Source organism: Cryptomeria japonica, chromosome 11 (assembly GCF_030272615.1).
Source record: "Cryptomeria japonica chromosome 11, Sugi_1.0, whole genome shotgun sequence".
NCBI lineage: Eukaryota > Viridiplantae > Streptophyta > Pinopsida > Cupressales > Cupressaceae > Cryptomeria > Cryptomeria japonica.
The window spans coordinates 320,359,213-320,372,160 of NC_081415.1; the positions used below are offsets into that span (position 1 = coordinate 320,359,213).

A 12,948-nucleotide genomic window follows, 5' to 3' on the forward strand; every position below is an offset into this window, starting at 1 on the left:
TCTTTTTATACTAGTTATTCATTACTTTTCATCGAAGAGGTATTGCAAAATTATCTTACAATATGAAATGTATGCTAGGGTAGGAAATCTTTCAAGGTTGATATGTGATCTTTTGAATTAGTTGTGGATAATTAAGTAGAGGAGCATCATTGGGATAAAAGGGCATTTGAGAATATAATTTTTGTAAGATATATCCAAGCACATTAGACTCCTTTGAATGTTCCTATTTTCCTTGTCATTAAGGATTTATTCATAATTGACTCAATGTTGTAGAAATAGGCATTGGTTTGATAGTTGAAGGCTAGCTAACCTATTCATTTAAAAAGAAACTAAAAATGTACACTTAAATATTGTATTATATCATATTAGTTGTTCTATCATCATCCACAAATTCATTGTGATAAATCTATTAAATCCTTAGAGAATTTTAATGCTATATCTACAAAGGATTTTTTTTTAGGTTTAGTAAGCAAATAATTATTGTGAAAAACTCAATGCCTACATGTACAAGGCTGAGTAACCAGTTTATATCTAGAGTCACATAATATAGCCTAATTACCTAATTAGAAATATCTTATCCTCTCAATTGTGCTCCTATCTTTAATATCTCTAGGATATAGGCTCAAGATCTTGTCAATGTTTAAAGAAGAAGAAGAGGAGGCCTCATACACCCTCCTATCCAATTGCCTTTTTCACTCCATAAATATAAGCATAGGCTACCTCCCTATTGTCTACAATATCCCTAGACATTGAGGTGAATTACCTTAGGATTGAGGTTGTTTCAAGATAAAGAACCAACAATGAGGATGAAGCATGTTGGTATATAGTACCATTTTGTTTAGTATAAGGTAGAGGATACAAGAGTGGTGCTAAAAATGGTTGTTACTTTGAAGAATGTTACAAATATACTTATGAAGCTAGTGGGCATAGAAAATTTAAGTGGTGTCAAGTCCGTGAGCCTCTCAATCTATTGTAACTCACTTTTCTAGTCTTGTAAGGTATTTGTCAAGTGGGAGAATGTACTAGGAAAATGATTGTTGTGAAAAACTCAATGCATACATATACAAGGATGAGTAACTAGTTTTTATCTAGAGTCGCATAATTTTGCCTAATTGCCTAATTAGAAATATCTTATCCTCTCAATTGTGCTCCTATCTTTAAGATCTCTAGTATATACCATCATGAGCTTGTCAATGTTTAAAGAAAAAGAATAGGAGGCCTCATACATCCTCCTATCTATTTCCCTTTTTGACCAATTTATGTGCATGTTATGACACATTATAAGACATGTGTGGTTGGAGATAATAGAACCAAAATGATTCTACTCAATTTCATCATAAGTGAATTGAAGATTGTTGGTAAGCTTATTGAGATTAGTTAACAAAGGATAATTCCCTTGAAGATGCCTTTCTACATGAATAGGATGCCTCTCTTCATAAGAGAATGTAATGGTACAAATAGAAGATAAATGGAAAATAATATAAATGTTTTTACAATGAAGATTATTCAAATTTAAGAAAATATAAAATCAGATTGATTTAGAGACAAATATAAATATTATTAAAGGAAATCAACATAAAGAATTGTTAGCAAAAGGTGATGTATTTTCTAAAGGTCACCTCTATTTAAAGAGATGTATCTTTTCATGAAGATGCATAAGGATATGTAGATATAAAAAGATATAGTAAAATGTGTAGAAGAAGAAGAGTAAATAACAAGAAAAGAATACCATTCAGATTTGAAAAACAGATCTTTGAAGAAGAATGAGAGCAAAATTATGAAGAATATTACAGATCTAGACAAAAGAATAATATTGCAGATCTAGAAGAAAGACATTTGCAAAAAGAGTTTTACATAAATTTGCAAAGCATTTATGAAAAGGAGTGAGTTGATGCAGATTTGTGAAACATTTATAACAGAATTGTAAGAAGTCCGGACTATTCTAGTGGTCATCTCCTTTAAGAAGGATCACATCTCTTCATAAGAATATGACGATATATTTTGACGTAAGAAGTATGTGAAGTGTGTGTTGAAAATATTGTTGCTTTTCTTTTGTTTAATCATTGCCTTGGGAACTTGTGAACTGTTCACATCTCTTGTCTTAACAAAAATGTTGCTCTAATAGAATCGCTGCCTTGGGAATCCATTAATTCCTAATTTCCCTGCTCAAAAACATTCTTATGAATCTGCTTCAAAATGCCTTGTAAATCTGATCCAAGATACCTTAAATATCACTCCAAATGCATAAACAAATATCACCCTTTCATATATGCGTTTGTCTGTCACATGTAACCAGTTTTACCATCGTTCAAGATTATTTGTAGATGCTCCAAATGCATTGGCTTTATAGTGCATTTATCTTTTGACAGCTTACATATCTTGATATTAATGACAATGATTCATTTTAACCTTTGACATCAATGACAATATTTTCAACAATCTTCTTATTTGTCATTGATGGCAACATCTTATTTCTCTTCTCTCTACCTCTCCTCTTTTCTATATCTTTCCACCTTTGACATCAATGGCAAAGAGATGCTCATGAAACACCTATCCATTAATGGATTATGGGAAATGTAGAATTTTCCAAACCTGCAAACAAAGTGCAGATCTGCACAAGATCTAGCTAGAAAAAAGTAAAAGCAAAACTGCAGATAATAGCACAATAGATGAAAACCAGAGCAGCTAAGAAAGGAAATTATATTAACACATTGATCCTAAATTACATTATGCAAATGCATTCTTTTATACAATATTAACCACCACATTATCACATAATTTATGGTGGAAACAAAGGCATAACCACCATATCAAACTTGGCGGTGAAAGGGGCGAAGATTACAAGTGCAGTTCTCTGTAGTTAACTTACATGCAAGCATGCAATCCGCAGATCACAGAGATGACTGTGTTGCATGACTGACTATTTTGCATGCGCTAACACCCCCCCTTAAGTCTAACTAAGGAGAGATAAACCTAATGAAAGGAAAGAGGGAAGAGGGAAAAACCCAGTGGGAACAAAACCCCCCCCTCAAAATAGATGACATTTAATATGCTTTAGTGTTCTTCAAAGAAGATCTCGTAGAAAATGTCTTTTGTGCCTCCACAAAGAAGAGAAAGAATGTCAAGACAGAATGTAGCATAGCGAATGTTGTAGTAGGTTCCCTTGCAACAAATGATGCATCTTCCTTTTGGAAGATAGAAGCCTCGAGCTATCAAACTGCTGAATTCCCACTCAAGTGAAATTTAGGAAGGAATCAAGATGAATGGTTCTGAAAAATACTCATGTTTCTCCAATCCGATGCTGAACTGCGACTCTACCATACAAGATTCCAGAACAGTGACCACTGAAGTGTGAGATTTGTTTAGATATGAATCAGAATGTGTCAAGATAGTAGCATGGAGTGGTTGAGAGAAAACAAGAGAATCCAAACCAAAAGAAGATGCAACTTGATGCGAGCCCATATCAGAGAGAAGACATGTGTCTTCAAAATTGTCATCATGATTAGAGAGAGATTCAACAAACAAATGATAAATCTCTGATAGGATGATATCTCACTCATCAAGAGGACAAGAATGAACCTGCTGAAAAGAATCTGAAGTAGCATTCGAAGAAGCCAATATCTCTATCAAATTCGCAGGTGAAGGTGAAGGTATATCAACTGTTTTTGTAGATGGAGAAGGAGCAGCTTGCGATTCTGATGCATTCCCAAAAAAGAGTAGAAAGACATTATATGAGAAATAGGGACACCATTCATGCCCATGTTGATTGCTCCCACAATACATGTATCTGCAATCCTTATACATATACATCATTCACTCCTTAAAAATATCTCCAAAAAATACAAAAAACAGAACCTTCAATACAATGGTTATTCCAATCTAAAACAGCTCTATCTTCAATGCCTGCAAATAAAAGTGTTTAGCTTTTTTTTTCCTAGCAACTTTGCTCTGATACCATGTAGATTTTGCCATCACACCAAAAGTACGTACTGTTGGTTGAGAGGGATCTCATCGTGGATATAGTCACTACGCCAACACCCTCCCACACGATAGAGCCGGATACAACAACGTACCATGTAGGATTCATACCTACTACGTACCACGTCGATAAGCCAAACTTATGCGGATGAAGGTTCTAGGGCTCGAGGGACTCGAACCAATGACCTGCGCTCTGATACCATGTAGAATTTTTCAAACCTGCAAACAAAGTGCAGATCTGCACAAGATCTAGCTAGAAAAAAGTAAAAGCAAAACTGCAGATAATAGCACAATAGATGAAAACCAGAGCAGCTAAGAAAGGAAATTATATTAACCCATTGATCCTAAATTACATTATGCAAATGCATTCTTTTATACAATATTAACCACCGCATTATCACATAGTTTATGGTGGAAACAAAGGCATAACCACCATATCAAACTTGGCGGTGAAAGGGGCGAAGATTACAAGTGCAGTTCTCTGTAGTTAACTTACATGCAAGCATGCAATCCGCAGATCACAGAGATGACTATGTTGCATGACTGACTGTTTTGCATGCGCTAACAAGAAATACTTAATCATATACTCACATCCAATGCAACAAAAGTATAGTTCTCCCCTTGTCAAATATTTTCTAATGGTCTCCCATATTTTAATACTCCTTTCTCTTTATTTATTGATCCTTTGTATTCTGATTTGTTTGGGTAACATGTTTCCCCTTGACAGCAATGCCATCATTCTACTTTTGTTGTAACTCTCCTCTGAGATTTATGATGAAGGAATGCTCATCATACTTCCATCCATGTCTATGACATCACTATATCAATAGGAACTCCTTTAATGTGAAGTTGAACATAAGCATCCAGCTTTCTTTTATCAAATTTAATCTCTTGGTAGCACATGTTTGTCAAATATGCAAATGTAATTTTTTGGATTGTCTTCATCTTTTCATCAAATTTACTCTTAGTTACATCTTTACTGTTTCCATTTTTCTTCTAAGCGATGCAAGATAATGCCATCCATAACTCCCCTGAACTCGTGCTTCTTCTTATGAACTAGGAGATATATGAAGTGCAGTTTGCACTTGCATTGGTTTCTCCTTCTCTCTTTTTTTATCTTCTTCCTCCAAACTTTTATAGATCATCCCTTTTGTTCAGTCATGCAATCCTTCATTGTGTGTTGTCAAGATGGTTTCACAAGACCACTTCTGCAAAATCATGTTGTGACCATAATTATTGCACTTGTAGCAGTCAATATTCATATTCTCCTGAGGAGAATATGAATTGCAATTTCTACTTTTCCATCCAAAATGATTTTTTTTTCTTTTCCATTCTCTAATATGTCTTACTTATATGCTACATTCTTTTGCTTTTTGACCAAAATTGTTACATTTGAAACAATGGTTGATAAAAGGATGATAGGTTCTAGTCATATGTACCTTCCTTTGTGAGAAGATATTTTTGAAGGTGTCCTTCGTATCTTTTTGTTATGTGTATTTCTTCACTTTGATACATTCTCCTTTATCAGCATAGCTCCTTAGCTTTCCTTCTTTTGACTTAACCTAATCTTGCCTTGTTTGAGGATGAATTTTGACTATCAATGATATCACTTAGAATTTTGGAGCTTTATCAAATTTTGTGCCTTTTTTCCAACGTTGTGGTGGTTTCTTCCAAATTCTTCTTTAGAGAAGCAATTTCAACTTCTAACCTTTCACAATTTTCTTCCTTGATTTTCAATTTGGTTCTCATTTGTTCTTCAATTCTTCTCCCTTCTTCAATTTGAGCTTTGAGCAATATAATTGGTTTTTCAAATTTCGTCAAGGTTTCTTACTAACAAATTATTAGACTTGAGATTCTCATAAAGATGTAGCTCTAATCCCTGATTCTTCTTTCTAAGTTTTTCAATCTCATTTATGACGCAATGGAGTTCTTCCTTAAAACTCTTCTTATCATCATTTTCATCATATTAGTCCCAATTAGAAAGAATTCATCTTTTATTTCCAAATTTGTTTCATTTATCACTTGTATTTGGTTCTATGGTATAATACAATCACCACTCCATATATAATAGGTTTCTCTTTCAAATAATTCATCATCTATTTCCAAAGGTGTTATCACTTCAATACTAATATTTAATGCTTTGTCATCAATATCCTTCTTGATGTTTCTTTTTTCCTTATTTCCTTTCTTTGCCATATGTTCTCACACAATCTACCTTCAAATAGTTAGACTATATTCGAAGGAACCCGCATAATAATGTTGATTCTTCTTAATACTCCCCAATGCATGTGCAAGTTTCAAATAGACAATTTAGTGCCTTCTAAACAATAAAAAATGTCACAACTGGATACACACCACTTTCCAGCAACTCACATGCTCAAAACAAATAAGATTTGGCGCTTAGTTAAGTTGTTAATAAAGACATGGCTAGATTTGATACACACCGTTAATGTTAATAGAGATTGTATTTCATTCTTCGTCGTATCCCCTTCTTCAACATAAGTTCACAATCAAACCTTAGCTTGATTGTCTTATATTCTCTATGGGCTAATGGGATGGTTAAAATGCAAAAATAAAACTAAATAATTGAATATTTAACACTTCAAGGATGAAAACTCTTCTAGTTTTCAGTGCTCTTCCAGAGAGGATTTTTTGTTTTGCTTCAATTGAGAAAGATTTCTAGATTTACAATTTAGAATTTTAAGTGTGAGGTTTTAATGGGGCTTTTTTAGTTTTCAATTGTGTATATCAATTATTATTTCTAGTTTTTATTTCGGGATGATTTGATAATAATATAAATGCAGAAAGGTTGAGTATATTTTGGAAGCTATTCCTTGTGCAGGTAATATCTATTATAGGTTCTAATAAATGTTTGAAATATTCATACTCATTTGGGTGAACTTGTTGTTGATGTGAAAGGTAAGAAGATTAATCGTCACTAATGTCAAAGGCATATGGAGGTTATTGTCATTGATGTCAAAGAGCAAGTTGTGGCAAAATTGGTGGAGGTTAGCTTGTGTCAAATTTATGACACTATGATCAAGAATTTGTCATGTAAGGAGAGGATACATAAATTGCAAATTTATTTATTGAGTTTAGTTGTGCCAAACCTAATTCATGAAGATTTAAATATTGAGAAAATGATTCATTAGTGGGGCCGATCCCTCTTATCTTGGAACCCTTGATGGAATTTTTTAAGACAAATAAATATTATTTTATTTAGGATAGCTTCCTCAAGATGAGTGCCCATAATGGGTAAGCAAGATTAAATAATTTAAATGATTTATATGTTGATCGGGTCGACCTAGTTGGAAGGTTGCATCTCTTGGTTGAAGAGACATTTTGCAAGGTATAAAAAGAAGGTTTGAGGTTTATTCATCAACTAACTAAGAAATATATTTCCTATTCATAGAAAAGTTAAGAGCAGATATATATATATTAGACTTTACTCCAGTAGATGCAAAAGAGGCTTTATGAGCAAATCCAAAGAGAGTTTATGAGAAGATTCTTGAAGCCTTAGAAAAAATCTTTGGAGCATATTATAGGAAACATTTAAACATATTGAAGTAGACCTTCAAGGCAAATCTATAGTAAATTTTGGAAGTGATTGAAGCTAGATTTTGTGAAGGGTTAATAGTAGATGTGTAAGAAGAATTATGAGCAGATATGAAGTAGATTTAAGACAAAATTATGAAGCATGTTTTAGCAGATTAAGGGAAAATTATGAAGCATTTTTTTAACAAATTTATGAACCATATTGGAGCAGATTTGAATCATAATTATAAGCAGGTCTAAAGGAAATTCATGAACAAAAATTGTAGCAAATTTGTGAGCAGAATTTAAGAGAAAGAAGATTTTGTGAAGGCAAATTAGATGTCCATCATTTGTTTAAGAAGCAACATCCTGAAGGTAGAACTTACTCATTTGGAAGTTGGTGCTTCCCAAAAGAAGAGATTGGTGTGTCTTGCTAAGTTGGTAATCAATGGTAGGGATTGGTCTCTTGTGGGTTGGTGCCTACAAATCATCAAGAGGGGATTACTGTCTCCTGTGGTTGGTGCCTACAAATATATGTACGATTTTTATATAAGAAATATTTTGTTTCGGTTTTCTCCCACAAGGGCTTCCACATAAATTGTGTGTTCCTCTTGTGTTCCTTATTGCTAGACCTTGTATGTGCATTATCGTTGTGGTTAATTAAGTTTAGAACAATTTAAAGATTATTGAACATTATACTAATTCCCTCCACCCTCTTAAGTATAACTGAGTTCTCTTCAATTGCATAAGGTCCTCAAATCCTTAGTTGTACAATTCGAGATAACTATTGTGCATTTTGTTGATTGTAATTCAAGTGCTAGGACAGTTCAAGGTAATACTATGTTACTATACAATTTGAAAAGAATGATGATTAGGATTTGATATATTGCAACTATTCTAATATTATTTTCCTAGTTTCTACTACTCTATGTAATGCTCATGATTTAATTTATGATCATTACATTTGTAAGTTTGTGTGGAGGCACCATGCATTATTGTAGGTTGCACTTTCTATAAGGAAAAAATTATTAAATCTCTAATGATTGAATTACTAAACTTTTGGTCATTGGAAAGTAGATAAAGCTAAAGTTTAATATCTAATTGCCCATTTATTGAGTGTAGTGCAAGTTTTTATCTATCTATACTAATTTTCGAAATGGAAAATCATCTCCCAAGGTATCACTTTAGTTATTTCTAGACCAATCTCGTCACTCTACACCAAACAATGAACTATTGTTGATTGTGGCTAGTTATGTAGCAATTTGAGGGAAATTTTTTAACCAAAGTTTGAGTTGAACCAAATTATCAAAATCAATTACTCAATATATACTTAATTATTTTAAATATTCTATTTTGGGTATGCAATAATGATAACCTAGCATTTTGATTTCATATATTATGATAGATATTTAACATTCTAGAGTTGTTGATGAAGTAAAGCATCAAAACAGCTAGTGTTGGCATCAATGCAACACATAATCAATTCCACCAAATGGCCAACAAATTTATAGTTAAGACTAATCATAACAATTTGAAGTACTTCTCGAGTTAGAAGGATATCAATGTCAGAAGTAAACTTAAGCTTATGATTTTGATGTTGAATATGTTAAAGAAAAAAAAAAGCATAGTGGCTAATGCATCATTTAGAAAACCCATTGTATGCTCTATGGTGGAGATTTTAGCAAATTGGAAGGTCTAGATTTTGACAAAATATTCTAGAAAAACATTTGCCATTGATATGCTTGAAGGACAATTGCAAGATGATAGGTATGTAGTAATTAATGAACTTATCCTTTACAAGGTTACTCTTTTTTGTACTCGAATCTAAGATGACAAAAAGGGTATCAAGGGTTTTTTTAAATAGAGAGGTTTACATGAAAAGGGCTTAAGTCTGATGTTCTTAAGTATATCATAGAATGTACAACATGTGAACAAAACAAAAATAAGCAACCGTTTCCAATTGGTTTGTTGCAAACCCTATCTATTTCAAATAAAAAATGGTAAGTATTTCAATGGATTTTAGTGTTGGACCTTCAAAAGTTCAAGGTAAGGATTGTATTTATATTATTATTGATAGACTCACAAAATGCACACATTTTTTTCTTCAAATTATAAGGCACTACAAGTTGTTGAATTGTTTTTCATAGAAATGTTTAAGCATCATGGGTTGCCTAAAAATATTGTATGTGGTTATGATAGCAAATTCCTAGGTTTGTTCGTACAAAAATTATTTAATTTAATAGAAAATGAACTTTCTATTCTAAAAATTACCACCCTCAAAAAAATAAGCAAATTGAAATTGTCAACAAATGTGCAAAAGGATACTTGAGAAACTGTGTTTCTCATCATTAGGAGGCATGGATTAGATGGATTCACTTGAAGGGCATTATTACAATAATACTTATCTTATATCTATTTAGATACAGTTTCTCATCATTAGGAGGCATGGATTAGATGGATTCACTTGAAGGGCATTATTACAATAATACTTATCTTATATCTATTTAGATGACACCATATATGGCTTTGTATGGTTATGAGGCTCCAACTTTCATTGACCTTGTTATTTTTAACAGTAAGATACCAAAGGCTAAATATTAGATTCAACAAAGTTAAGATATTTTGAAATCTCTCGATTACAACCTCCTACATGCTTAAAATTAACTGAAATTATATGCAGATCAACAAAATATTGTGTGTACTTTTGAGGTCGGTAATACAGTCTACTTGAAATTGCAGCAATATGGGAAGCCCTCCCAAGATAAATAACATCTCTTCTTCATGTTATTCCATCAATTGAGCTACTACCTTCGATGAAGAAGGGATATTGATTTTCATTCCAAATATACATTCAATCATAGCTCTTGTCAAAACATAGGTAGTACTAAATTATGTTCAACACTAAATGGGCTTTATAGCCTAATGAATTAGTAGATTGATTGGCAACATCTATCATAGAATATCTTCATCAAGTTTCCATCTAAGCACCATTATTTTATTATTAGTTTCCAAACATTATTTTTATGAATTTATCGATTGGAGATCCCAACTCATTAAATACTGTCTATTCAAACATTTAGTAGGGAAGAGATGATTGAAGCAGATATTCATTTCAGTCCCTAACCTATGCTAACTACAAACCTCAAGTAGGAAGACAAAATTGTTATATTCACTAAATTCTGCAAGTACTTGAGGAAGCCTTGTGATTTGTAATCGAGACTGCAGAATGTTTCCTTGACATGAAAAATTATACCTTTTCTTCTCTTATGTTGCAGCTGTCCAATCAACATATTCCAGAAAGAGTTTAATCATACTTCTGCATATGCAACTTGCTTATGATATTCTGGAGAAGTTATCTTCAGATAATGTACAACGAAGACATTTTGGACTATAATTTAGTTATTCAAATCCAAGTCTTTGAGTATCCACTAGTGAAGCATAGAGCCCCCCTTGAGCTAACAACTCAAGATGGCTACCCAATTCAACCACTTTTCCTTCTGAAACTACAGCGATTTGATTAGCATTTTGCACAGTGCTCAGCCTATGTGCAATCACCAAAGTAGTTCGTCCCTGCCCGCCAATTACAAATGGCAGTGTCAGTGCATAAGCTTTTAGAAAATTAATCTTAATCTTAATGTTAGGTACTCAGTAGTAACCACAAGATCAGACTAAGAGTATGTAATGCTACCTTCATCAGATGGTCAAGTGCTTCTTGCACAAGGCGCTCACTGACAGTGTCCAAAGAGCTAGTAGCCTATGGCCAACATGATGTTGTAAAATAAAGTCACAAAGGCAACTTGAAAGCGAGGATATAAACAGAAGCAACATCTTCAAAATCAAATATAATGTATTCAAAGTGCTATATAAGTACATACAACTTATTAAGCTGCCATTTATTCTAAATTCCAGTAATCATTTCTTACCTCATCAAGTATCAATATTGGAGAATTCTTTAAAAGAGCCCTTGCTATGGCAACTCTCTGAAGCATAGAGACAGGGAAAAGTGAGTGTTTTGTAGACAGTGAATTTACCCTAAAAGTAGTTATAATTTCCATTACCTGCCTTTGACCTCCACTTAACAGGCTTCCACGTTCACCAACTAGTGTGTCATAACCCTTGATCATCCAGAGAAGTAATTTTGCAACCAGATTAACTAAGTTATGGAATATGTTGTTAAAAAATGATACTGATTCTACACAAGCTTGGTGATATCTCATGTTGGAATTGACTGCTATATCATATGACAAGAGTTGGATACTAACCTGTGGAAGAGCAATTACAAAATCATGGGCGTTTGCAGCTTTTGCAGCTGAAACAATATCTTCTTGTGCAATATGCTCATTGGGCAAGCCATATGCAATGTTTTCTGCAACAGTAAGTGCAAATAACACTGGCTCCTGGATGTTGAACCCATTAATATGTCATTTAAAAATTGAAAGATAAATTGTTGGAAGCATAAAACTATGAGAAATATGATATTAATTAAAAAAAAAATTATAAATATTTTGTATGCTGCTAGAGTATAAAGCACAACCCTTCCAATCAAGAATCTAATACTCAAGTAACATGTTAAACCTATGTTCCATTCTGTCCCCCTTTTGAGAAGAATAGGAAAATGCAGGAATGTAAAAAAGGTGATGTCTATAAATTTCACGAAAGACGCTGGGAACAATATTTGAATAGGAAATTAGCATACGTACAGGGATGAGGGACAGAGAGTTGTCATGCATAAAGCTTTAAACACATTTCCCCATACCATACTTTATTGTCACTTAGTAGAAGTGATGAAATTTGCTTTATACAGTACTGATAATTCCACCCATAGTTTGTGAGTACGGTTGATCCACATCACATTATGCCAGCCAGTTAACTGTGTTACTAATCTCATTTTGAAACTTAATTGTAGAATGGATCAGTCAAGAGTTGTGCAATGCTGGAGTAAAACTTAGTTTCCAAGAAAACTAACCCAGTTTATGTTGTGTAAGTAGAGTATGTCTAACATCTTCGGACATGTAGTGTCGCAGTTAAAACACTTAGTCGGTGAAGCGGCCACCAAGGTTCAAACACTTGCTGGGCAGTTGTGCTCGCGGGTTTGAATAAGTTAAGTGTGGAGATTGTACTATCCCCATTTTCATGAAGATCAGTTTGCAAAGGGGTTTGGCCTATTACTTGACCCTCGTAGGCCAAGGAGTTGATAAGAGGGACGCTTGGCAATTGCTTGTGGCTTCATATTTTATTTTGATATGATTTCTGGTGAGATAATGTATTCTCACGTATGGTGTCACGTATGGTGTCAATTGTACTTTATATTATACTGATATTTTAATATTATCTAACGTGCAATTAAATACTATTTTAAGGTGCAATTAAATATTATTTTATTAAAAGAGAGTCTTCTAGGAGGAGACTGATCCATGTGAGGAAAAGAATAAATAG

General features: G+C 33.2%; 1 protein-coding gene across 2 annotated transcripts in view; it reads right to left on the reverse strand.

Annotated features, from left to right (window-relative positions):
* Positions 1 to 10,485: 10,485 nt before the first annotated feature.
* Positions 10,486 to 12,948, reverse strand: part of LOC131065047 (ABC transporter B family member 28) — a 193,187-nt gene continuing 190,724 nt past the window's right edge. For both annotated transcript variants that reach the window (XM_057999418.2, XM_057999419.2), the window contains exons 13-17: positions 11,775 to 11,909; positions 11,571 to 11,627; positions 11,436 to 11,492; positions 11,201 to 11,266; positions 10,486 to 11,082 (exon numbers count right to left, since the gene is read on the reverse strand). In XM_057999418.2, the coding sequence (XP_057855401.1) occupies positions 10,912 to 11,082; positions 11,201 to 11,266; positions 11,436 to 11,492; positions 11,571 to 11,627; positions 11,775 to 11,909 (486 nt within the window). In that variant the 3' untranslated portion in view covers positions 10,486 to 10,911. The remainder of the gene's footprint in view (positions 11,083 to 11,200; positions 11,267 to 11,435; positions 11,493 to 11,570; positions 11,628 to 11,774; positions 11,910 to 12,948) is intronic.